Source organism: Procambarus clarkii, chromosome 47, assembly GCF_040958095.1.
Source record: "Procambarus clarkii isolate CNS0578487 chromosome 47, FALCON_Pclarkii_2.0, whole genome shotgun sequence".
NCBI classification, from domain to species: domain Eukaryota; kingdom Metazoa; phylum Arthropoda; class Malacostraca; order Decapoda; family Cambaridae; genus Procambarus; species Procambarus clarkii.
Window position 1 is genome coordinate 17,926,103 of NC_091196.1, and position 27,093 is coordinate 17,953,195.

The 27,093-nt window shown below is 55.4% G+C and overlaps 1 protein-coding gene across 1 annotated transcript in view; it reads left to right on the forward strand.

Annotated features, from left to right (window-relative positions):
• Positions 1-27,093, forward strand: part of LOC123762883 (enteropeptidase) — a 125,187-nt gene that overhangs the window by 40,263 nt on the left and 57,831 nt on the right. The window contains exon 3 of the mRNA XM_069302011.1: positions 21,799-21,834. Within this exon, the coding sequence (XP_069158112.1) occupies positions 21,799-21,834 (36 nt within the window). The remainder of the gene's footprint in view (positions 1-21,798; positions 21,835-27,093) is intronic.

Below are 27,093 nucleotides of genomic sequence, written 5' to 3' on the forward strand. Positions count from 1 at the left end.
AAACTACGGCATGATCTCCCGCACTACATCACTGAATGCCCAGTTATTAGACCTTTCAGACCAGTTGGCATGAGGTACTTGGAGCTTTGCAATTACTTTATTCACTCTCGTATTCTTGAAGATATCCTCACAGTGTACCCAAAATTTGCCAGTGCCGGCTACTAAACATATGGCCCTGTATGACTAACCATCCTGCGAGATGGGGACTTGTATTACCACTGCTACCTTATTCAATCTTGTGTTGATGATATCCTCAAAATGCTTCCGGAGTCTGCCAGTGCAGACCGCTTATCACATGCCTCTGTATGACTAACCATCCTGTGTGATGGGGATTTTTTAGCATCACCTAGTTAGCTTATTTGACACACTGTACTCCACTTCATATAGTCTAGGGTAGCTGCACTAATGCAGATGTACTTCATGTATTAATAAAAAAAAAGTGACTGATGTTATCTGTACCCCACCATTCAAGTATCATACACACCTGTCACCAAGAAAGGTAATGAGAATCTTGCTCTTCTCAAAGCTGGCAATCTTGAAACAATTGCCTCCCCCATCGAACATTTAAGATCTCGATCACGAGCACTGTGTCTGCACCGACGGCTCAGTCCAATCTTCTACTGGACGGACCGCAGCATGTAGAAATAATATCTGCATGTATTTTTAGACGGGACTTCACGACAGAGCGACACGCCCTAAGTCGGGTCTCGTACAGGCGCCCACGGCTCCGTCACCCTTCCTGTCACCGTCCACGGCTCCGTCACCCTTCCTGTCACTGTGCACGGCCCCGTCACCCTTCCTGTCACCGTCCACGGCTCCGTCACCCTTCCTGTCACCGTTCACGGCTCCGTCACCCTTCCTGCCACCGTCCACGGCTCCGTCACCCTTCCTGTCACCGTCCACGGCTCCGTCACCCTTCCTGTCACCGTCCACGGCTCCGTCACCCTACCTGTCACCATCCACGGCTCCGTCACCCTTCCTGTCACCGTCCACGGCTCCGTCACCCTACCTGTCACCGTCCACGGCTCCGTCACCCTTCCTGTCACCGTTCACGGCTCCGTCACCCTTCCTGTCACCGTCCACGGCTCCGTCACCCTTCCTGTCACCGTCCACGACTCCGTCACCCTACCTGTCACCATCCACGGCTCCGTCACCCTTCCTGTCACCGTCCACGGTTCCGTCACCCTTCCTGTCACCGTCCACGGCTCCGTCACCCTACCTGTCACCATCCACGGCTCCGTCACCCTTCCTGTCACCGTCCACGGCTCCGTCACCCTACCTGTCACCGTCCACGGCTCCGTCACCCTTCCTGTCACCGTTCACGGCTCCGTCACCCTTCCTGTCACCGTCCACGGCTCCGTCACCCTACCTGTCACCATCCACGGCTCCGTCACCCTTCCTGTCACCGTCCACGGCCCCGTCACCCTTCCTGTCACCGTCCACGGCTCCGTCACCCTTCCTGTCACCGTTCACGGCTCCGTCACCCTTCCTGTCACCGTCCACGGCTCCGTCAGCCTTCCTGTCACCGTTCATGGCTCCGTCAACCTGTCCATCACCGTCCACGGCCCCGTCAACCTGTCCATCACCGTCCACGGCTCCGTCAACCTGTCCATCACCGCTAGGGAGCGACTGATACAATAGTTTAACAGTTAAGACTCCAAGCTCGGCGCCCGAGTGACTCATTGTTTCATTACGTATCAATCACTTGTGATGCGTGTGGGTGGGCGTGCGGGTGGGCGTGAGGGTGGGCGTGGGGGTGACGGTGGGCGTGAGGGGGGGGTAGGGGTGAGGGTGGGCGTGGGGGTGACGGTGGGGGTCGGGGGTGGGGGTGTGGGGGTGAGGGTAGGCGTGGGGATGGGTGTGGGTGTGGAGGTTAGATTGAAAAAGGCGTGGGGGGGGGCAGGAAAGAAGGAACCCTATGGGATCACCAACAGCAACAACAACATCAGCAGCAACAACAAGGGCGTGTGTGGGTGGTGGGAAGCAGCAGCAGCAGCAACAAGGGCGTGTGTGGGTGCCAAGAAGCAGCAGCAGCAGCAGCAGCAACAACAAGGGCGTGTGTGGGTGGCGGGAAGCAGCAGCAGCAACAAGGGCGCGTGTGGGTGGCGGGAAGCAGCAGCAGCAGCAGCAGCAACAAGGGCGTGTGTGGGTGGCGGGAAGCAGCAGCAGCAACAAGGGTGTGTGTGGGTGGCGGGAAGCAGCAGCAACAGCAACAAGGGCGTGTGTGGGTGGCGGGAAGCAGCAGCAGCAGCAGCAACAAGGGCGTGTGTGGGTGGCAGGAAGCAGCAGCAGCAGCAGCAACAAGGGCGTGTGTGGGTGGCAGGAAGCAGCAGCAGCAGCAGCAACAAGGGCGTGTGTGGGTGGTAGGAAGCAGCAGCAACAAGGGCGTGTGTGGGTGGTGGGAAGCAGTAGCAGCAGCAGCAGCAACAAGGGCGTGTGTGGGTGGTGGGAAGCAGCAGCAGCAGCAGCAACAAGGGCGTGTGTGGGTGGTGGGAAGCAGTAGCAGCAGCAGCAGCAACAAGGGCGTGTGTGGGTGGCAGGAAGCAGCAGCAGCAGCAACAAGGGCGTGTGTGGGTGGCGGGAAGCAGCAGCAGCAGCAACAGCAGCAGTAGCAGCAACAAGGGCGTGTGTGGGTGGTGGGAAGCAGCAGCAGCAGCAGCAGCAGCAGCAGCAGCAACAAGGGCGTGTGTGAATGGTGGGAAGCAGCAGCAGCAGCAGCAGCAACAAGGGCGTGTGTGGGTGGTGGGAAGCAGCAGCAGCAGCAACAAGGGCGCGTGTGGGTGGCGGGAAGCAGCAGCAGCAGCAGCAGCAGCAACAGCAGCAGCAGCAGCAACAAGGGCGTGTGTGGGTGGTGGGAAGCAGCAGCAGCAGCAACAAGGGCGTGTGTGGGTGGTGGGAAGCAGCAGCAGCAGCAGCAACAGCAGCAGCAGCAACAAGGGCGTGTGTGGGTGGCGGGAAGCAGCAGCAGCAGCAGCAGCAACAAGGGCGCGTGTGGGTGGCAGGAAGCAGCAGCAGCAGCAACAAGGGCGTGTGTGGGTGGCGGGAAGCAGCAGCAGCAGCAACAAGGGCGTGTGTGGGTGGCGGGAAGCAGCAGTAGCAGCAACAAGGGCGCGTGTGGGTGGCAGGAAGCAGCAGCAGCAGCAGCAACAAGGGCGCGTGTGGGTGGCGGGAAGCAGCAGCAGCAGTAGCAGCAACAAGGGCGCGTGTGGGTGGCAGGAAGCAGCAGCAGCAGCAACAAGGGCGTGTGTGGGTGGCGGGAAGCAGCAGCAGCAGCAACAAGGGCGTGTGTGGGTGGCGGGAAGCAGCAGCAGCAGCAGCAACAAGGGCGTGTGTGGGTGGCAGGAAGCAGCAGCAGCAGTAACAAGGGCGCGTGTGGGTGGCGGGAAGCAGCAGCAGCAGCAACAAGGGCGTGTGTGGGTGGCAGGAAGCAGCAGCAGCAGCAACAAGGGCGTGTGTGGGTGGCGGGATGCAGCAGCAGCAACAAGGGCGTGTGTGGGTGGTGGGAAGCAGCAGTAGCAACAAGGGCGCGTGTGGGTGGCGGGAAGCAGCAGCAGCTGCAACAAGGGCGTATGTGGGTGGCAGGAAGCAGCAGCAGCAGCAACAAGGGCGTGTGTGGGTGGCGGGAAGCAGCAGCAGCAGCAACAAGGGCGTGTGTGGGTGGCGGGAAGCAGCAGTAGCAGCAACAAGGGCGTGTGTGGGTGGCGGGAAGCAGCAGCAGCAGCAGCAACAAGGGCGTGTGTGGGTGGCAGGAAGCAGCAACAGCAGCAACAAGGGCGTGTGTGGGTGGCAGGAAGCAGCAGCAGCAACAACAAGGGCGTGTGTGGGTGGCAGGAAGCAGCAGCAGCAACAACAAGGGCGTGTGTGGGTGGCAGGAAGCAGCAGCAGCAGCAACAAGGGCGTGTGTGGGTGGCAGGAAGCAGCAGCAGCAGCAACAAGGGCGTGTGTGGGTGGCAGGAAGCAACAGCAGCAGCAGCAACAACAAGGGCGTGTGTGGGTGGCAGGAAGCAGCAGCAGCAACAACAAGGGCGCGTGTGGGTGGCGGGAAGCAGCAGTAGCAGCAACAAGGGCGTGTGTGGGTGGCGGGAAGCAGCAGCAGCAGCAGCAACAAGGGCGTGTGTGGGTGGCAGGAAGCAGCAACAGCAGCAACAAGGGCGTGTGTGGGTGGCAGGAAGCAGCAGCAGCAACAACAAGGGCGTGTGTGGCTGGCAGGAAGCAGCAGCAGCAACAACAAGGGCGTGTGTGGGTGGCAGGAAGCAGCAGCAGCAGCAACAAGGGCGTGTGTGGGTGGCAGGAAGCAGCAGCAGAAGCAACAAGGGCGTGTGTGGGTGGCAGGAAGCAACAGCAGCAGCAGCAACAACAAGGGCGTGTGTGGGTGGCAGGAAGCAGCAGCAGCAACAACAAGGGCGCGTGTGGGTGGCGGGAAGCAGCAGCAGCAGCAACAAGGGCGTGTGTGGGTGGCAGGAAGCAGCAGCAGCAGCAACAAGGGCGTGTGTGGGTGGCGGGAAGCAGCAGTAGCAGCAACAAGGGCGTGTGTGGGTGGCGGGAAGCAGCAGCAGCAACAAGGGCGTGTGTGGGTGGCGGGAAGCAGCAGCAGCAGCAACAAGGGCGCGTGTGGGTGGCGGGAAGCAGCAGCAGCAGCAGCAACAAGGGCGTGTGTGGGTGGTGGGAAGCAGCAGCAGTAGCAGCAACAAGGGCGTGTGTGGGTGGCGGGAAGCAGCAGCAGCAGCAACAAGGGCGTGTGTGGGTGGCGGGAAGCAGCAGCAGCAGCAGCAACAAGGGCGTGTGTGGGTGGCGGGAAGCAGCAGCAGCAGCAACAAGGGCGTGTGTGGGTGGCGGGAAGCAGCAGCAGCAGCAACAAGGGCGTGTGTGGGTGGTGGGAAGCAGCAACAGCAGCAACAAGGGCGTGTGTGGGTGGCGGGAAGCAACAGCAGCAGCAACAAGGGCGTGTGTGGGTGGCAGGAAGCAGCAGCAGCAGCAGCAACAACAAGGGCGTGTGTGGGTGGCGGGAAGCAGCAGCAGCAGCAGCAGCAACAAGGGCGTGTGTGGGTGGCGGGAAGCAACAGCAGTAGCAACAAGGGCGTGTGTGGGTGGCAGGAAGCAGCAGCAGCAGCAGCAACAACAAGGGCGTGTGTGGGTGGCGGGAAGCAGCAGCAGCAGCAGCAACAACAAGGGCGTGTGTAGGTGGTGGGAAGCAGCAGCAGCAACAACAAGGGCGTGTGTGGGTGGCGGGAAGCAGCAGCAGCAGCAACAAGGGCGTGTGTGGGTGGCAGGAAGCAGCAGCAGCAGCAACAAGGGCGTGTGTGGGTGGCAGGAAGCAGCAGCAGCAGCAGCAACAACAAGGGCGTGTGTGGGTGGTGGGAAGCAGCAGCAGCAGCAGCAACAACAATGGCGTGTGTGGGTGGTGGGAAGCAGCAGCAGCAGCAACAAGGGCGTGTGTGGGTGGCAGGAAGCAGCAGCAGCAGCAGCAACAACAAGGGCGTGTGTGGGTGGTGGGAAGCAGCAGCAGCAGCAACAAGGGCGTATGTGGGTGGCAGGAAGCAGTAGCAGCAGCAACAAGGGCGTGTGTGGGTGGTGGGAAGCAGCAGCAGCAGCAACAAGGGCGTGTGTGGGTGTCGGGAAGCAGCAGCAGCAGCAACAAGGGCGTGTGTTGGTGGCGGGAAGCAGCAGCAGCAGCAGCAGCAACAAGGGCGTGTGTGGGTGGCAGGAAGCAGCAGCAGCAGCAACAAGGGCGTGTGTGGGTGGCGGGAAGCAGCAGCAGCAGCAACAAGGGCGTGTGTGGGTGGCGGGAAGCAGCAGCAGCAGCAGCAACAAGGGCGTGTGTGGGTGGCAGGAAGCAGCAGCAGCAGCAGCAGCAAGGGCGTGTGTGGGTGGTGGGAAGTAGCCGCAGCAGCAACAAGGGCGTGTGTGGGTGGCAGGAAGCAGCAGCAGCAGCAGCAACAAGGGCGTGTGTGGGTGGCAGGAAGCAGCAGCGGCAGCAACAAGGACGTGTGTGGGTGGCTGGAATCAGCAGCAGCAGCAACAGCAACATGGGCGTGTGTGGGTGGCGGGAAGCAGCAGCAGCAGCAACAGCAACAAGGGCGTGTGTGGGTGGCGGGAAGCAGCAGCAGCAACAACAAGGGCGTGTGTGGGTGGTGGGAAGCAGCAGCAGCAACAAGGGCGTGTGTGGGTGGCGGGAAGCAGCAGCAGCAGCAACAAGGGCGTGTGTGGGTGGCAGGGAGCAGCAGCAGCAACAAGGGCGTGTGTGGGTGGCGGGAAGCAGCAGCAGCAGCAGCAGCAACAAGGGCGTGTGTGGGTGGCGGGAAGCAGCAGCAGCAACAAGGGCGTGTGTGGGTGGCGGGAAGCAGCAGCAGCAACAACAAGGGCGTGTGTGGGTGGTGGGAAGCAGCAGCAGCAGCAACAAGGGCGTGTGTGGGTGGCGGGAAGCAGCAGCAGCAGAAACAACAAGGGCGTGTGTGGGTGGTGGGAAGCAGCAGTAACAACAGCAGCAACAAGAGCGTGTGTGGGTGGTGGGAAGCAGCAGCAGCAGCAGGAACAAGGGTGTGTGTGGGTGGTGGGAAGCAGCAGCAGCAGCAACAAGGGCGTGTGTGGGTGGCAAGAAGCAGCAGCAGCAGCAACAGCAGCAACAAGGGCGTGTGTGGGTGGCGGGAAGCAGCAGCAGCAGCAACAGCAACAAGGGCGTGTGTGGGTGGCGGGAAGCAGCAGCAGCAACAACAAGGGCGTGTGTGGGTGGTGGGAAGCAGCAGCAGCAACAAGGGCGTGTGTGGGTGGCGGGAAGCAGCAGCAGCAGCAACAAGGGCGTGTGTGGGTGGCGGGAAGCAGCAGCAGCAGCAGCAGCAACAAGGGCGTGTGTGGGCGGTGGGAAGCAGCAGCAGCAGCAGCAACAAGGGCGTGTGTGGGTGGTGGGAAGCAGCAGCAGCAACAAGGGCGTGTGTGGGTTGCGGGAAGCAGCAGCAGCAGCAGCAACAAGGGCGTGTGTGGGTGGTGATAAGCAGCAGCAGCAACAAGGGCGTGTGTGGGTGGCGGGAAGCAGCAGCAGCAGCAACAAGGGCGTGTGTGGGTGGCGGGAAGGAGCAGCAGCAACAAGGACGCGTGTGGGTGGCAGGAAGGAGCAGCAGCAGCAACAAGGGCGTGTGTGGGTGGCGGGAAGCAGCAGCAGCAACAAGGGCGTGTGTGGGTGGCAGGAAGCAGCAACAGCAGCAACAAGGGCGTGTGTGGGTGGCAGGAAGCAGCAGCAGCAACAACAAGGGCGTGTGTGGGTGGCAGGAAGCAGCAGCAGCAACAACAAGGGCGTGTGTGGGTGGCAGGAAGCAGCAGCAGCAGCAACAAGGGCGTGTGTGGGTGGCAGGAAGCAGCAGCAGCAGCAACAAGGGCGTGTGTGGGTGGCAGGAAGCAGCAGCAGCAGCAGCAACAACAAGGGCGTGTGTGGGTGGCAGGAAGCAGCAGCAGCAACAACAAGGGCGCGTGTGGGTGGCGGGAAGCAGCAGCAGCAGCAACAAGGGCGTGTGTGGGTGGCAGGAAGCAGCAGCAGCAGCAACAAGGGCGTGTGTGGGTGGCGGGAAGCAGCAGTAGCAGCAACAAGGGCGTGTGTGGGTGGCGGGAAGCAGCAGCAGCAACAAGGGCGTGTGTGGGTGGCGGGAAGCAGCAGCAGCAGCAACAAGGGCGCGTGTGGGTGGCGGGAAGCAGCAGCAGCAGCAGCAACAAGGGCGTGTGTGGGTGGTGGGAAGCAGCAGCAGCAACAAGGGCGTGTGTGGGTGGCGGGAAGCAGCAGCAGAACAACAAGGGCGTGTGTGGGTGGCGGGAAGCAGCAGCAGCAGCAGCAACAAGGGCGTGTGTGGGTGGCGGGAAGCAGCAGCAGCAGCAACAAGGGCGTGTGTGGGTGGCGGGAAGCAGCAGCAGCAGCAACAAGGGCGTGTGTGGGTGGTGGGAAGCAGAAACAGCAGCAACAAGGGCGTGTGTGGGTGGCGGGAAGCAACAGCAGCAGCAACAAGGGCGTGTGTGGGTGGCAGGAAGCAGCAGCAGCAGCAGCAACAACAAGGGCGTGTGTGGGTGGCGGGAAGCAGCAGCAGCAGCAGCAGCAACAAGGGCGTGTGTGGGTGGCGGGAAGCAACAGCAGTAGCAACAAGGGCGTGTGTGGGTGGCAGGAAGCAGCAGCAGCAGCAGCAACAACAAGGGCGTGTGTGGGTGGCGGGAAGCAGCAGCAGCAACAACAAGGGCGTGTGTAGGTGGTGGGAAGCAGCAGGAGCAACAACAAGGGCGTGTGTGGGTGGCGGGAAGCAGCAGCAGCAGCAACAAGGGCGTGTGTGGGTGGCAGGAAGCAGCAGCAGCAGCAACAAGAGCGTGTGTGGGTGGCAGGAAGCAGCAGCAGCAGCAGCAACAACAAGGGCGTGTGTGGGTGGTGGGAAGCAGCAGCAGCAGCAGCAACAACAATGGCGTGTGTGGGTGGTGGGAAGCAGCAGCAGCAGCAACAAGGGCGTGTGTGGGTGGCAGGAAGCAGCAGCAGCAGCAGCAACAACAAGGGCGTGTGTGGGTGGCGGGAAGCAGCAGCAGCAGCAACAAGGGCGTATGTGGGTGGCAGGAAGCAGCAGCAGCAGCAACAAGGGCGTGTGTGGGTGGTGGGAAGCAGCAGCAGCAGCAACAAGGGCGTGTGTGGGTGGCGGGAAGCAGCAGCAGCAGCAACAAGGGCGTGTGTTGGTGGCGGGAAGCAGCAGCAGCAGCAGCAACAAGGGCGTGTGTGGGTGGCAGGAAGCAGCAGCAGCAGCAACAAGGGCGTGTGTGGGTGGCGGGAAGCAGCAGCAGCAGCAACAAGGGCGTGTGTGGGTGGCGGGAAGCAGCAGCAGCAGCAGCAACAAGGGCGTGTGTGGGTGGCAGGAAGCAGCAGCAGCAGCAGCAGCAAGGGCGTGTGTGGGTGGTGGGAAGTAGCCGCAGCAGCAACAAGGGCGTGTGTGGGTGGCAGGAAGCAGCAGCAGCAGCAGCAACAAGGGCGTGTGTGGGTGGCAGGAAGCAGCAGCGGCAGCAAAAAGGGCGTGTGTGGGTGGCTGGAATCAGCAGCAGCAGCAACAGCAACAAGGGCGTGTGTGGGTGGCGGGAAGCAGCAGCAGCAGCAACAGCAACAAGGGCGTGTGTGGGTTGCGGGAAGCAGCAGCAGCAACAACAAGGGCGTGTGTGGGTGGTGGGAAGCAGCAGCAGCAACAAGGGCGTGTGTGGGTGGCGGAAAGCAGCAGCAGCAGCAGCAACAAGGGCGTGTGTGGGTGGCAGGGAGCAGCAGCAGCAACAAGGGCGTGTGTGGGTGGCGGGAAGCAGCAGCAGCAACAAGGGCGTGTGTGGGTGGCGGGAAGCAGCAGCAGCAACAACAAGGGCGTGTGTGGGTGGTGGGAAGCAGCAGCAGCAGCAACAAGGGCGTGTGTGGGTGGCGGGAAGCAGCAGCAGCAGAAACAACAAGGGCGTGTGTGGGTGGTGGGAAGCAGCAGTAGCAACAGCAGCAACAAGAGCGTGTGTGGGTGGTGGGAAGCAGCAGCAGCAGCAGCAACAAGGATGTGTGTGGGTGGTGGGAAGCAGCAGCAGCAGCAACAAGGGCGTGTGTGGGTGGCGGGAAGCAGCAGCAGCAGCAACAAGGGCGTGTGTGGGTGGCGGGAAGCAGCAGCAGCAGCAACAGCAACAAGGGCGTGTGTGGGTGGCGGGAAGCAGCAGCAGCAACAACAAGGGCGTGTGTGGGTGGTGGGAAGCAGCAGCAGCAACAAGGGCGTGTGTGGGTGGCGGGAAGCAGCAGCAGCAGCAACAAGGGCGTGTGTGGGTGGCGGGAAGCAGCAGCAGCAGCAGCAGCAACAAGGGCGTGTGTGGGTGGTGGGAAGCAGCAGCAGCAGCAGCAACAAGGGCGTGTGTGGGTGGTGGGAAGCAGCAGCAGCAACAAGGGCGTGTGTGGGTGGCGGGAAGCAGCAGCAGCAGCAACAAGGGCGTGTGTGGGTGGCAGGGAGCAGCAGCAGCAACAAGGGCGTGTGTGGGTGGCGGGAAGCAGCAGCAGCAACAAGGGCGTGTGTGGGTGGCGGGAAGCAGCAGCAGCAACAACAAGGGCGTGTGTGGGTGGTGGGAAGCAGCAGCAGCAACAAGGGCGTGTGTGGGTGGCGGGAAGCAGCAGCAGCAGAAACAACAAGGGCGTGTGTGGGTGGTGGGAAGCAGCAGTAGCAACAGCAGCAACAAGAGCGTGTGTGGGTGGTGGGAAGCAGCAGCAGCAGCAGCAACAAGGGTGTGTGTGGGTGGTGGGAAGCAGCAGCAGCAGCAACAAGGGCGTGTGTGGGTGGCGGGAAGCAGCAGCAGCAGCAACAAGGGCGTGTGTGGGTGGCGGGAAGCAGCAGCAGCAGCAACAGCAACAAGGGCGTGTGTGGGTGGCGGGAAGCAGCAGCAGCAACAACAAGGGCGTGTGTGGGTGGTGGGAAGCAGCAGCAGCAACAAGGGCGTGTGTGGGTGGCGGGAAGCAGCAGCAGCAGCAACAAGGGCGTGTGTGGGTGGCGGGAAGCAGCAGCAGCAGCAGCAGCAACAAGGGCGTGTGTGGGTGGTGGGAAGCAGCAGCAGCAGCAGCAACAAGGGCGTGTGTGGGTGGTGGGAAGCAGCAGCAGCAACAAGGGCGTGTGTGGGTGGCGGGAAGCAGCAGCAGCAGCAACAAGGGCGTGTGTGGGTGGCGGGAAGCAGCAGCAGCAGCAGCAGCAACAAGGGCGTGTGTGGGTGGTGGGAAGCAGCAGCAGCAACAAGGGCGTGTGTGGGTTGCGGGAAGCAGCAGCAGCAACAAGGGCGTGTGTGGGTGGTGATAAGCAGCAGCAGCAACAAGGGCGTGTGTGGGTGGCGGGAAGCAGCAGCAGCAGCAACAAGGGCGTGTGTGGGTGGCGGGAAGGAGCAGCAGCAACAAGGGCGCGTGTGGGTGGCAGGAAGGAGCAGCAGCAGCAACAAGGGCGTGTGTGGGTGGCGGGAAGCAGCAGCAGCAGCAGCAGCAGCAACAAGGGCGCGTGTGGGTGGCAGGAAGCAGCAGCAGCAGCAGCAACAAGGGCGCGTGTGGGTGGCAGGAAGGAGCAGCAGCAGCAACAAGGGCGTGTGTGGGTGGCTTGAAGCAGCAGCAGCAACAGCAACAAGGGCGCGTGTGGGTGGCAGGAAGCAGCAGCAGCAGCAACAAGGGCGCGTGTGGGTGGCGGGAAGCAGCAGCAGCAGCAACAAGGGCGCGTGTGGGTGGCAGGAAGCAGCAGCAGCAGCAACAAGGGCGTGTGTGGGTGGCAGGAAGCAGCAGCAGCAGCAACAAGGGCGTGTATGGGTGGCAGGAAGCAGCAGCAGCAGCAGCAGCAGCAACAAGGGCGTGTGTGGGTGGTGGGAAGCAGCAGCAGCAGCAACAAGGGCGTGTGTGGCTGGCGGGAAGCAGCAGCAGCAGCAGCAACAGCAGCAAGGGCGTGTGTGGGTGGTGGGAAGCAGCAGCAGCAGCAGCAGCAACAGCAGCAAGGGCGTGTGTGGGTGGCGGGAAGCAGCAGCAGCAACAGCAGCAAGGGCGTGTGTGGGTGGCAGGAAGCAGCAGCAGCAGCAACTAGGGCGTGTATGGGTGGCAGGAAGCAGCAGCAGCAGCAGCAGCAACAAGGGCGTGTGTGGGTGGCAGGAAGCAGCAGCAGCAGCAACAAGGGCGTGTATGGGTGGCAGGAAGCAGCAGCAGCAGCAACAAGGGCGTGTGTGGGTGGCGGGAAGCAGCAGCAGCAACAAGGGCGTGTGTGGGTGGCAGGAAGCTGCAGCAGCAGCAACAAGGGCGTGTATGGGTAGCAGGAAGCAGCAGCAGCAGCAACAAGGGCGTGTGTGGGTGGCGGGAAGCAGCAGCAGCAGCAACAAGGGCGTGTGTGGGTGGCGGGAAGCAGCAACAGCAGCAGCAACAAGGGCGTGTGTGGGTGGCGGGAAGCAGCAACAGCAGCAGCAACAAGGGTGTGTGTGGGTGGTGGGAAGCAGCAACAGCAGCAGCAACAAGGGTGTGTGTGGGTGGCGGGAAGCAGCAACAGCAGCAGCAACAAGGGCGTGTGTGGGTGGTGGGAAGCAGCAACAGCAGCAGCAACAAGGGTGTGTGTGGGTGGCGGGAAGCAGCAGCAACAAGGGCGTGTGTGGGTGGTGGGAAGCAGCAACAGCAGCAGCAACAAGGGTGTGTGTGGGTGGCGGGAAGCAGCAGCAGCAGCAACAAGGGCGTGTGGGTGGTGGGAAGCAGCAGCAGCAACAAGGGCGTGTGTGGGTGGCAGGAAGCTGCAGCAGCAGCAACAAGGGCGTGTGTGGGTGGTGGGAAGCAGCAGCAGCAACAAGGGCGTGTGTGGGTGGCAGGAAGCAGCAGCAGCAGCAACAAGGGCGTGTGTGGGTGGTGGGAAGCAGCAGCAGCAACAAGGGCGTGTGTGGGTTGCAGGAAGCAGCAGCAGCAACAAGGGTGTGTGTGGGTGGCGGGAAGCTGCAGCAGCAACAAGGGTGTGTGTGGGTGGCGGGAAGCAGCAGCAGCAGCAACAAGGGCGTGTGTGGGTGGTGGGAAGCAGCAGCAGCAACAAGGGCGTGTGTGGGTGGTGGGAAGCAGCAGCAGCAACAAGGGTGTGTGTGGGTGGCGGGAAGCTGCAGCAGCAGCAACAAGGGCGTGTGTGGGTGGCGGGAAGCAGCAGCAGCAGCAACAAGGGCGTGTGTGGGTGGCAGGAAGCAGCAGCAACAAGGGCGTGTGTGGGTGGCGGGAAGCAGCAGCAGCAGCAACAAGGGCGTGTGTGGGTGGCAGGAAGCAGCAGCAGCAGCAACAAGGGCGTGTGTGGGTGGCGGGAAGCTGCAGCAGCAACAACAAGGGCGTGTGTGGGTGGCGGGAAGCAGCAGCAGCAGCAACAAGGGCGTGTGTGGGTGGCGGGAAGCTGCAGCAGCAACAACAAGGGCGTGTGTGGGTGGCGGGAAGCAGCAGCAGCAGCAACAAGGGCGTGTGTGGGTGGCAGGAAGCAGCAGCAGCAGCAACAACGGCGTGTGTGGGTGGTGGGAAGCAGCAGCAGCAACAAGGGCGTGTGTGGGTGGCAGGAAGCAGCAGCAGCAACAAGGGTGTGTGTGGGTGGCGGGAAGCTGCAGCAGCAACAAGGGTGTGTGTGGGTGGCGGGAAGCTGCAGCAGCAGCAACAAGTGTGTGTGTGGGTGGCGGGAAGCAGCAGCAGCAGCAACAAGGGTGTGTGTGGGTGGCGGGAAGCTGCAGCAGCAGCAACAAGGGCGTGTGTGGGTGGCGGGAAGCAGCAGCAGCAGCAACAAGGGCGTGTGTGGGTGGCGGGAAGCTGCAGCAGCAGCAACAAGGGCGTGTGTGGGTGGCGGGAAGCAGCAGCAGCAGCAACAAGGGTGTGTGTGGGTGGCGGGAAGCTGCAGCAGCAGCAGCAACAAGGGCGTGTGTGGGTGGCGGGAAGCTGCAGCAGCAGCAACAAGGGCGTGTGTGGGTGGCGGGAAGCAGCAGCAGCAGCAACAAGGGTGTGTGTGGGTGCCGGGAAGCAGCAGCAGCAACAAGGGCGTGTGTGGGCGCCAGGAAGCAGCAGCTGACCTTCCAGCAATCCACTTCCTTCTGCTTTCCGGGAGGGAACCTTGATGACCTTTGACCCTTCACGGGCCCTGACCTCGTCTCCCTCCATCCCTCCCTGCCTCGCCTCCCTTCCTGCCTCCCTGCCTCGCCTCTCTTCCTTCCTGACTACCTTTCTCCCTCCCTGCGTCCCTCCCTACCTCCCTACCTGCCTGCCTGCCTGCCTATCCCTCCCTCACCCTCTCTGTCCCACTCCCACGTTGCCCTACTCTGGTTGGTGAGGCTGTGAATAGTGATGAGTACCACACTTCCTCGGTGGTACAGTCCTGGCACCTCTCACTATCACTAACATGATGGCGGTACAGTCCTGGCACCTCTCACTATCACTAACATGATGGCGGTACAGTCCTGGCACCTCTCACCATCACTAACATGATGGCGGTACAGTCCTGGCACCTCTCACTATCACTAACATGATGGTGGTACAGTCCTGGCACCTCTCACTATCACTAACATGATGGCGGTACAGTCCTGGCACCTCTCACCATCACTAACATGATGGCGGTACAGTCCTGGCACCTCTCACTATCACTAACATGATGGTGGTACAGTCCTGGCACCTCTCACTATCACTAACATGATGGCGGTACAGTCCTGGCACCTCTCACCATCACTAACATGATGGCGGTACAGTCCTGGCACCTCTCACTATCACTAACATGATGGTGGTACAGTCCTGGCTCCTCTCACTATCACTAACATGATGGCGGTACAGTCCTGGCACCTCTCACCATCACTAACATGATGGCGGTACAGTCCTGGCCCCTCTCACTATCACTAACATGATGGTGGTACAGTCCTGGCACCTCTCACTATCACTAACATGGTGGTGGTACAGTCCTGGCCCCTCTCACTATCACTAACATGGTGGTGGTACAGTCCTGGCCCCTCTCACTATCACTAACATGATGGTGGTACAGTCCTGGCACCTCTCACTATCACTAACATGGTGGTGGTACAGTCCTGGCCCCTCTCACTATCACTAACATGGTGGTGGTACAGTCCTGGCACCTCTCACTATCACTAACATGGTGGTGGTACAGTCCTGGCACCTCTCACTATCACTAACATGATGGTGGTACAGTCCTGGCACCTCTCACTATCACTAACATGATGGTGGTACAGTCCTGGCACCTCTCACTATCACTAACATGATGGCGGTACAGTCCTGGCACCTCTCACTATCACTAACATGATGGTGGTACAGTCCTGGCACCTCTCACTATCACTAACATGATGGTGGTACAGTCCTGGCAACTCTCACTATCACTAACATGATGGTGGTACAGTCCTGGCACCTCTCACTATCACTAACATGATGGCGGTACAGTCCTGGCACCTCTCACTATCACTAACATGATGGTGGTACAGTCCTGGCACCTCTCACTATCACTAACATGATGGCGGTACAGTCCTGGCACCTCTCACTATCACTAACATGATGGTACATGTCTTTTCATAATTATTTAAGTAGATGGAGCCATCCTCGTGCCGCCGTGCAGCTGTCCATCCCCGTGCCATCGTGCAACTGTCCATCGCCGTGCCTTCGTGCAACTGTCCATCGCCGTGCCCTCGTGCAGCAGTCCATCCCCGTGCCCTCGTGCAGCAGTCCATCCCCGTGCCCTCGTGCAGCAGTCCATCCCCGTGCCCTCGTGCAGCAGTCCATCCCCGTGCCCTCGTGCAGCAGTCCATCCCCGTGCCCTCGTGCAGCTGTCCATCCCCGTGCCCTCTTGCAGCTGACCATCCCCATGCCCTCGTGCAGCTGTCCATCCCCCGTGCCGTCGTGCAGCTGACCATCCCCGTGCCCTCGTGCAGCTGACCATCCCCGTGCCCTCGTGCAGCTGTCCATCCCCCGTGCCGTCGTGCAGCTGACCATCCCCGTGCCCTCGTGCAGCTGTGCATCCCCGTGCCCTCGTGCAGCTGTCCATCCCCGTGCCGTCGTGCAGCTGTCCATCCCTGTGCCGTCGTGCAGCTGTGCATCCCCGTGCCGTCGTGCAGCTGTCCATCCCCGTGCCGTCGTGCAGCTGTGCATCCCCGTGCCCTCGTGCAGCTGTCCATCTCGCAGCTGCGGGACAAGTCAGGTGACACACCAGGCAGGATAAGGACTCCACACCGACGCTGAATATTCTCAAGAGTTGACCTGATGGTATCTGGTTGATGTGGGCTTCAGGTGACAGGTTGTGTGAGATCTCAATCCCCCGGACCTCTCCCTGATTGTTAGTGTATTGTGCACCCCATACTCGTCCTGGGAGTGGTAGTGTATTGTGCACCCCATACTCGTCCTGGGAGTGGTAGTGTATTGTGCACCCCATACTCGTCCTGTGTGTGGTAGTGTATTGTGCACCCCATACTCGTCCTGGGAGTGGTAGTGTATTGTGCACCCCATACTCGTCCTGTGTGTGGTAGTGTATTGTGCACCCCATACTCGTCCTGGGAGTGGTAGTGTATTGTGCACCCCATACTCGTCCTGTGTGTGGTAGTGTATTGTGCACCCCATACTCGTCCTGTGGTGGTAGTGTATTGAGCACCCCATACTCGTCCTGTGTGTGGTAGTGTATTGTGCACCCCATACTCGTCCTGTGGTGGTAGTGTATTGAGCACCCCATACTCGTCCTGTGGTGGTAGTGTATTGTGCACCCCATACTCGTCCTGTGGTGGTAGTGTATTGTGCACCCCATACTGTGGTTGTCCTCATGCAGGAGTACTGTGGTTGTCCTCATGCAGGAGTACTGTGGTTGTCCTCATGCACGAGTACTGTGGTTGTCCTCATACACGAGTACTGTGGTTGTCCTCATGCACGAGTACTGTGGCTGTCCTCATACACGAGTACTGTGGTTGTCCTCATACACGAGTACTGTGGTTGTCCTCATGCAGGAGTACTCTGGCTGTCCTCATACACGAGTACTGTGGTTGTCCTCATGCAGGAGTACTGTGGCTGTCCTCATACACGAGTACTGTGGTTGTCCTCATGCAGGAGTACTGTGGCTGTCCTCATACACGAGTACTGTGGTTGTCCTCATGCACGAGTACTGTGGTTGTCCTCATGCACGAGTACTGTGGTTGTCCTCATGCAGGAGTACTCTGGCTGTCCACAGAGTACCTTCACTCGCCGTCTGCGTCACCTCCACATGTCCGGTCCTACACAATCCCCAAATCTGGGTCTCGAAGCCTGCCGCCCCTGTGTCCCCCAGTTGACACTAATGACAAGGCCAGCCAAGGGCTCTGGTGTGGTGAGAGAGGCACTGTGATTGGCTGTGAGGGCGGGGAAGACCAGTGCCGGCTGGCACTGTTCTAGTGAAGCCTGGAGAACATTGTTCACTGATGATCACAAGGAACCAGTCTCTGGTGGCCGCCCTCCTCTCGTGACGTCCTGGGAAGCTCCAGCTCATGGGATGGGAATCCCAGTCACACACACACACACACACACACACGCACACACACGCACACACACACACACGGACAGACAGACACACACACACACACACACACACACACACACACACACACACACACACACACACACACACACACACACACACACACACATATATAGCGTGCTGTCCACTTATCCACCAGCGCCCTATTGTGTATGTGTGTGTGTGTGTGTGCGCGCGGGTGTGTGTGTGTGTGTTTGTGTGTGTGTGTGTGTGTGTGTGTGTGTGTGTGTGTGTGTACTCACCTAGTTGTACTCACCTAGTTGTGCTTGCGGGGGTTGAGCTCTGGCTCTTTGGTCCCGCCTCTCAACTGTCAATCAACAGGTGTACAGGTTCCTGAGCCTATTGGGCTCTATCATATCTACACTTGAAACTGTGTATGGAGTCAGCCTCCACCACACAGTTTCAAGTGTAGATATGATAGAGCCCAATAGGCTCAGGAACCTGTACACCTGTTGATTGACAGTTGAGAGGCGGGACCAAAGAGCCAGAGCTCAACCCCCGAAAGCACAACTAGGTGAGTACAACTAGGTGAGTACACACACACGCGCGCACACACACACACACCCGCGCGCACACACACACACACATACACATAGGGCGCTGGTGGATAAGTGGACAGCACGCTATATATGTAGTCCTGTGGACCGGGGTTCGCTTCCTGGAAACAGAAGGGCAGAGTTTCTTTCACCCTGATGCCCCTGTTACCTAGCAGTAAATAGGTACCTGGGAGTTAGACAGCTGTTACGGGCTGTTTGTGTGGAAAAAATGGTTAGTTAGTAATTAGTAACAGTTGATTGATTGACAGTTGAGAGGCGGACCGAAAAAACAGAGCTCAACCCCCGCAAGCACAACTAGGTGAGTCCACACATGCCAACAGTCGGCCACAAAAGCATTACAGGGAGACGAAGACAAACTTCAGTCTTGTTTAATTAAAGTTTTGATGAATGATCTCTGGGTGAAAGAGGGTGTGAAGTGGTATATTTGTGCCTGCAGGATCTGTGTGTGTGTGTGTGTGTGTGTGTGTGTGTGTGTGTGTGTGTGTGTGTGTGTGTGTGTGTGTGTGTGTGTGTGTGTGTGTGTGTGTGTGTGTGTGTGTGTGTGTGTGTGTGTGTGTGTGTGTGTGTGTGTGTGTGTGTGTGTGTGTGTGTGTGTGTGTGTGTGTGTACTCACCTATTTGAGTATGCAGGTTCGATCGTTGGCTCTTGGATCCCGCCTTAGCAGCCGCCGGTTGTTTAAAGCAATGACTCCTGTCATTCTTCTCTATCATACCTAGTTTTAAAGCTATGAAGAGTGTTTGCTTCCACAATATGCTCCTTTAGTTCATTCCATTTCCCCATTACTCTCACGCTAAAAGAAAACCTTCTAACATCTCTATGACTAATCTGAGTTTCCAGCTTCTACCCCATGTCCCCTTGTTCTCTTACTATTCCGTGTGAACATTTCGTCTATTTCCAATCTGTCAATCCCCCAAAGTATTTTGTATGTTGCTATTATATTCCCTCGCTCCCTCCTTTTTTCTATCGTCGTCAGGTTCAGTTCCTTCAGGCGCTCTTCATATTCCATCCCATGCAACTCCGGGACTAGCCCCGTCACAATTTTTGTTAACCTTTTCCAGTTTCCTAATGTGTTTCTTTAGGAGGGGACTCCATGACGGGGCGGCATACTCTAAAACTGGTCTCACTTAAACAGTGTAAAACGCTCTGAATGAATGCCTCCTTACTTAGGTTTCCGAAAGACGTTCTAACTTTTGCTAGCGTGGAGTACGCTGCTGCTGTTACCTATTTATATGTGCCTCAGGAGTTAGATTAGGTGTTACGTCCACTCACATGTCTCTTTCTCGAATCGTCACAGGAAGGCAGTTCCCCTTCATTGTGTACTGTCCCTTTGGTCTCCTATCACCTAATCTCATTTTCATAACTTTACACTTGTTCGTGTTGAACTCCGGTAGCCATCTGAGTTTGTTGTTTGTTGAATTCCTCTTGGAGGATTCTACAATCCTCATCTGTCACAACTCGTCTCATTAATTTCGCGTCATCCGCGAACATCGACATATAGGACTCGACTCCTGCAGACATGTTGTTTACGAATATTAGAAACAGAACCAGCACCGATCCTTGAGGTACTCCACTAGTTACGGTTCACCAGTCAGACTTCTCGTCCCTTACCGTTACTCTTTGGGTCCTTCCTGTTAGGTAGTTCCTTACCCATGCTAGGGCCTTTCCGCTTACGCTTACTCTCTCCTGCCTCTCAAGTTTGAATAGCACTCTCCTGTGCGGTACTGTGTCAAAGGCTTTTTGGCAGTCCAGAAATATGCAGTCAGCCCATGCTTCTCTGTCTTACCTTATTCTTGTTACTTTATCATAACATTCCAAAAGGTTTGTTAGGCATGATTTCCCTTCTCTGAACCCATGTTGGTGTTTGTTTACATACCTAATGTTCTCCAGGTGCGCAACAAGTCTTAACCTATTTATTCCTACAAGTACTTTACAGGGGATGCTTGTCAGTGATACGGGTCTGTAGCTAAGTGCCTCTTCCCTATCTCCTTTCTTGAAAATCGGTACGACATTTGCTTTCTTCCAGCAACTGGGCTGGAAGTAGACTAACTAAAAGTAGACCTAGACCAACGTCTAATAGGCTCCGTGTATCACCTCCTTTTTCCCTAGTGTCTTCTTTCATATGTTGTGTTAGGAAATTCCTATCTATAACTTTCACTAATTTTGCTCCCCACGTTTCTTATCCATGATAGAGGAATTTTTGATTCCCAATCGAGCTCTCGACATAAGTGACTCGTTAAAGATCCTTGCCAGAGGCACGCTGAGGGCCTGCGCTGCCTCTTTTAGTATCCACGGTGATACTTTGTCTGGTCCAACTGCTTTAGTTGCATCCAGTGTTGTCAACTGTTTCATTTCCTCCTCTGCCGTTATCATTACCTCTATATCCGTTTGTCTCTCATCTTCGATCATCTCCTCTTCTACCAATGGGAGCTGCTCAGGCTCGATTGTGAACACTTCATGGAAACTGGCATTCAGTGCCTCGCAGATTTCCTTGTCACTTTCCGTACATGTTCCATCTGTTTTCTTTAGTCTTGTCACTTGGTTGTTCCCTGACATTTTCCTTCTTATATGACTATGTAGTAGTTTAGGATGCTTCTTTGTTTTGATGGCAATATCGTTTTCATAATTCCTTTCCGATACTCTTCTTATGTTAATGTAATCGTTCCTAGCTCTTTTGCATCTAATCTTATTGTCCTCTGTCCTTTGTCCTGTGTACTTTCTCCACTCCCTCCTGCTTCTCATTTTTGCATCCTGACACTGTCTATTAAACTATGGGTTATTCTATTCTCTCCTACTTTTTTCTTTTACTGTTGAATAAAACTCTCTTCGGCCTCCTTGCATTTTCACTTGACTAAGTCCATCGTATCTTGGACTGTATTTCCTCTTAGTTCTTCCTCCCACTGCACTTCTCCCAGATATTTGCTTATGCTCCTGTAATCCCCTTCCCTATAGTCTACTCTCCGTTTTCAGACGTCATATCCTGTGGTCACAATTTTAAGCTCGATCATGAAGTCAATAACTAGGACACAATGGTCAGTGGCTTCTGTGGTCTTTCATGTTCTATATTCGTAATGTCTTCCTTATTCTGGGTGAAAATAACGTCTAATAGGCTCCGTGGATCCCCTCCTTTGTCCCTAGTGTCTTCTTTCATATGTTGTGTTAGGAGATTCCTATCTATAACTTTCACTAATTTTGCTCCCCACGTTTCTTATCCATCAAAGAGGATTTCTTGATTCCCAATCGAGCTCTCTATGATTGAGGTCCCCCATGACCAGCAGTTCTGCTCTCATTCTGTGAGCTGTTGTTGCTGCTGCCCTCTGCAGTTCATCTATACATGTTTTGTTATCATCCTGTCTGGGCCTTCTACTGTTTGGTGGGGATTGTAGATTATCAAGATCACAATCCTCTTTCCATCACTTGTCAGAATCCCAAGTATGGAGCTTGTTTCCACTAGTCCCCAGATTCTCAAGTTCCTCAAATTTCCATTTCTGCTTTGTGAGGAGTACCATTCCCCCTCCCTATCTCCTTTCTTTCGTTATCCCTTGGTATCCCTCTGGGAAGATTGCATTTGAGATCATATAATTTATTTTAGTTTCCACTATAGCAATCATGTCTGGATCTGCTTCACTAACCCATTCTTTTATTTCCTCTGCTTTTTTGGATATCCCATCAGTACTGGTGAACTAAATCTTGAGACTCTTCTTGGAAACTCTGGTACCGGAGTTCATGTAACTCATCTGCCTACCTGTCTCTCTCGTTATGTGCTGCAGGCGAGAGATGGCCGCAGACCAATCTCCAATAAGTGGTTGTGAGGTGGGGAGTGTCAGGGAATAGGCAGGGGAATAAGAGGCAGAGGGAATATGAGAGGCAGGGGGGCTGGGGGGCAGATGGGGTCTGGGCAATTACGGGTGTCTGAAGGGCATAGTGGGTCTGAGGGGTAGGGAGGGTCTGAGAGACATAGGGGGGCTGAGAGGTAGAGTGAAGTTGGGCGTCAGAAAGAGGGTGTGCTAGGGGCAGGGGAGAAGCAGGGGCAGGTATGGGTTCTGAGGTAGGAGGAGGGTAATGGCCGCGGTGGTGCCCCCTTCTAGCAACATGGTCTGATAACCAACAAAGGTAAAAACTCATATATTTATTGTTTAAAGATAAATTTAGCATATTTTTATGTTTTAAATTTTGTTAAGAGTTACTAAATGGTGTTCAAGTACAAGATTCCTTACTTGATGTTTGTTCAGTTGCAGGGGATGAAGACGGAGCGAGCCGGCGGGAAGGTAAGTGAACACACAACCACTGTGCTTGTTACACTTCCAGTACAGTGTGGTAATTACTGCTTCATTATCACTATTAATTACCATCTCTAATTATATTGCCAATTACACTTGTAATATTGGAGTGTTACACTTGTTAGAAGGAATGTTCTCTGTTACGCAGGTTGTTCTTCACTTGGGAAGAACACTGATAAGTATTTCTTTCCATAGATTATTTTACACTTTTAATGGAGCTGGTCCACCTCAGTGAGGAACAGCGAACACGGGAGAACAAGTGTGGAGGGAAAGTGAACACGGGAGAACATGTGTGGAGGAACATTCCAGGAACCTGTAGTGTCAACGAGAATCCAACTGTTCTGTCATCTAGTGTTCTTGGATTGTCTAATCAAATGTGGCGTCAAGGAAGCTGTCACGCGATCATTTGGTGTCAAATTTAACGGTCAAGAAACATTTCCAGTTGACAGGTGGAAGAGTAACGCTTCCGTCAGCCGGACTATCAACTCCCCGTCCCAACTGGTGCCTGGAAAACTCTCGAACACACGAGTTATCTTTGAGCCAAACAAGACATGTAAAGAGCAGTAATCCCTGGAGCCGTACTGAGCGCCAGCCATCACAGTCAAGTGGACCTGTGTAATCCCTGGAGCCGTACTGAGTGCCAGCCATCACAGTCAAGTGGACCTGTGTAATCCCTGGAGCCGTACTGAGCGCCAGCCATCACAGTCAAGTGGACCTGTGTAATCCCTGGAGCCGTACTGAGCGCCAGCCATCACAGTCAAGTGGACCTGTGTAATCCCTGGAGCCGTACTGAGTGCCAGCCATCACAGTCAAGTGGACCGCCGCGCCCGCCTCCCACCAACACTCACCCGCCACAGTACTGTGATTATTTCCTGGTTCAAGAACAAACAGTTGTGGTGAGTATGCAAATGAGGTCATTAAGGGCGCGCCTTCACACCGAGCCGGAGTAATTGTATAGAAGTGATAGTTAACGGCGCGTAAATCATCTTTACTGGAGCTCCCTTGACCCCTTGTTATGGGCACCACAGCAGCGCCTAGTTGCCAACAATAGTTGCAGTGATGGGTCTATTGCTGGCTTTGTATCTCCCTGTCTCGCCCTCCCTGGCTCCCTGTCTCGCCCTCCCTGGCTCCCTGTCTCGCCCTCCCTGTCTCCCGTCCCCCCTCCCTGGCTCCCGTCCCTCCTCCCTGGCCATCGGTAATCAACCAAGGTCATTGGTGTGTAGACAATAACGCCGAGGTGGTTGTTGGTCTGTGGGAGGTGGCTGGGTGAGGTAACTGGGTGAAGAGTGGGGCCCAGCTTAGCAGTCCACGTCTCAGTGTTGGCCGGGAAAAGCCTTTGACACAGTACCGCACATGAGACTGCTATTCATACTTGAGAGGCAGGCGGGAGTGAGCGGAAAGGCCCTAGTATGGGTAACGAACTACCTAACTGGAAGGAGCCAGAGGGTTACGGTAAGGGGCGAGAAGTCGGACTGGCGAACAGTAACGAGTGGAGTACCTCAAGGATCGGTCCTGGGACCAGTTCTATTTCTAATATACGTAAATGACATGTTTACAGGAGTAGAATCCTACATGTCGATATTCGACAGATGAGGATTGTAGGATCCTCCAAGAGGACTTGAACATATTGCAGAGATAGTCATAGAAATGGCTACTGTAGTTCAACACGAGCAAATGTAAAGTTATGGAAATGGGATTACGTGACAGAAGACCATAGGGACAGTACACAATGAAGGGAAACTGCCTACCTGTGACGATTCGAAAAAGAGACCTGGGAGTGGACGTAACACCTAATCTAACTCCTGAGGCACATATAAATAGGATAACGACAGCAGCGTACTCTACACTGGCAAAAGTTAGAACATGATTCAGAAATCTAAGTGAGTTTTTTTTAGGGCGCTTTACACTGCCAACGTGTGAGCAGTCTTAGATTATGCCGCGCCATCATGGAGTCCCCACTTGAAGAAACACATAAGGAAACTGGAAAAGGTTCAGAAGTTTGCGACGAAGCTCATCCCAGAGTTACGAGGGATGGGATATGAAGAGTGCCTGAAGGAACTGAACCTTACGACATTAGAAACAAGAAGGGAGAGGAGGGGATATGATAGGTACATATAAAATATTTTGGGGGTATTGACAGTGGAAATAGACGAAATGTTCACACGTAATAGTAACAGAACGAGGGGACATGGGTGGAAGCTGGAAACTCAGATGAGTCACAGAGATGTTAGAAGTTTTCTTTTAGTTTGGGAGTAGTAGAAAAATGGATTGCACTTAAGGAGCAGGTCGTGGAAGCTAACTCTATTCATAATTTTATGGTTAGAAATGATAGGGAAATAGGACCGGAGTCATTGCAATAAACAACCGATGGCTAGAAAGGCGGGATCCAAGAGTAAATGCTCGAGCCTGCAGACACAAATAGGTGAGTACACACACACACACACACACACACACACACACACACACATGATCACCACATTCAAGATTCTCTAGGGAATCGATAGGGTAGATAAAGACAGGCTATTTAACACAAGGGGAACACGCACAAGGGGACACAGGTGGAAACTGAGTGTCCAAATGAGCCACAGAGATATTAGAAAGAACTTTTTAGTGTCAGAGTGGTTGACAAATGGAATGCATTAGGAAGTGATGTGGTGGAGGCTGACTCCACACACAGTTTCAAGTGTAGATATGATAGAGCCCAATAGGCTCAGAAACCTGTACACCTGTTGATTGATGGTTGCGAGGCGGGACCAAAGAGCCAGAGCTCAACCCCCGCAAGCACAATTAGGTGAGTACACACAACAAAGAGTGCTGGGAAGACGGGACACCACGAGCGTAGCTCTCATCCTGTAACTTCACTTAAGGTAATCACAAATATACAATTTCAAATGTAGATATGATAGCGCTCAATAGGCTCAGGAACCTGTACATTAGTTGACTGACAGTTGTGTGCCGGGAGCAAAGAGCCAAAGCTCAACCCCCGCAAGCACAACTAGGTGAGTACACACACAAACTCACACACACGCTGCTTGCACACACAGCACAAGCTCCTTTTTACTCACAAACACATAATAAAAGCCATATAAACACACAAACACCTGGCATGTGTTTATACAAACACCTGGCCTGTGTTTACACACACAGACACCTGGCCTGTGTTTACACACACAGACACCTGGCCTGTGTTTACACACACAGACACCTGGCCTGTGTTTATACACACAAACACCTGGCCTGTGTTTATACACACAAACACCTAGCCTGTGTTTATACACACAAACACCTAGCCTGTGTTTATACACACAAACACCTGGCCTGTGTTTACACACACAGACACCTGGCCTGTGTTTACACACACAAACACCTGGCCTGTGTTTATACACACAAACACCTAGCCTGTGTTTATACACACAAACACCTGGCCTGTGTTTATACACACAAACACCTGGCCTGTGTTTACACACACAAACACCTGACCTGTGTTTATACACACAAACACCTGGCCTGTGTTTACACACACAAACACCTGGCCTGTGTTTATACACACAAACACCTGGCCTGTGTTTACACACACAGACACCTGGCCTGTGTTTACACACACAAACACCTGGCCTGTGTTCACACACACACACACCTGGCCTGTGTTTACACACTCAGACACCTGGCCTGTGTTTACACACACAAACACCTGGCCTGTGTTTACACACACACAGACACCTGGCCTGTGTTTACACACACAGACACCTGGCCTGTGTTTATACAAACACGTGGCCTGTGTTTATACACACAGACACCTGACCTGTGTTTACACACACAGACACCTGGCCTGTGTCTATACAGACAAAGTTAGGCCAGGAGCCCCCTCATCAGCGACAAGTATCACTGACCAAACATAAAGTACTTCAGTCCTGCCTCGCTCCTCTCCGTTTTCTGTCACAGCTTCGCCACCAACCTTGGCATTGGTCTAGGCCTCTAGGCTCACCTCTGTGGAGAATGCTTTGATAACTCCTTTCGTCGGCGGAGGTTGCTTGTGTGTATATGTATGTTTTTTCCTTTTTCACTTCAATTTATGCTTTTGATCTCAATTAGTTTTAAGTTTTAGTCTAAGTGTTTCTCCCACATCTTGCCCGAAACGCTGTGGTCATTAGTGGCTTTAGGCACAGTATGCCTAAAGCCACTAATTGATGGCATTGGTTGAGTCTGCCGCAACCAATTCGGGATCGGCCACATTGCTAACTTTTAAGAAAGATCGGTTTCTGTCGCAATTCTCAGTGAATCCTATGAAGCAAGAAAATGATGTTTGGTCCTCCATATCCAAATTTTGTTCTGCTGTACATAATGTACTGCTTCACACACTCCGCAACGACGCTTTTTAACTACATTGTTACAACATTGCATCAACGTAACAGTAACGTTGTGGTCAAGCTGTGTAAAGGACCATCGTGCATGCCTGCTCACCCAACAAACTCAAGGAACGCTAAATTAAGATACATAATGAAGAGCAAATACGACGAGACAGGAGCGTCCAGTAGCAACAATTAGAGCTGGAACACCGTCAACAACTTTGAGATAGTAAATACAGTCGATGGAGACTTTTTTTTTTTATTAACATATTAGGTACATCTGCATTAGTGCAGCTACCCTAGACTATATGAAGTGGAGTACAGTGTGTCAAAAAGAAGCTAACTAGGTGATGCTAAAAAATCCTCATCACACAGGATGGTTAGTCATACAGAGGCATGTGATAAGCGGTCTGCACTGGCAGACTCCGGATGCATTTTGAGAATAACAACAATACAAGATTGAATAAGGTAGCAGTGATAATACAAGTCCCCATCTCGCAGGATGGTTAGTCATACAGGGCTATATGTTTAATAGCCTGCACTGGCAAATTTTGGGTATACTGTGAGGATATCTTCAAGAATACGAGAGTGAATAAAGTAATTGCAAAGCTCCAGGTACCTCATGCCAACTGGTCTGAAAGGTCTAATAACTGGGCATTCAGTGATGTAGTGCGGGAGATCATGCCGTAGTTCCTGCTCACAGAGTTTGCAACTGGAGTGCTCAGGATTGGGAGACCCGTCACCTGCAGCCACCTGCCACAGGTAACGGTAACCCAACCTGATCCTTGCAACCACTGTGTCGCACAGTCTAGTGGACGTTTTGTGCTGTCCATAGATGTAGGTTTCAGATCTGAACAAATCATAGCTTTTTATACTAGTACTTTCAGGTCGTTGGGAGTCA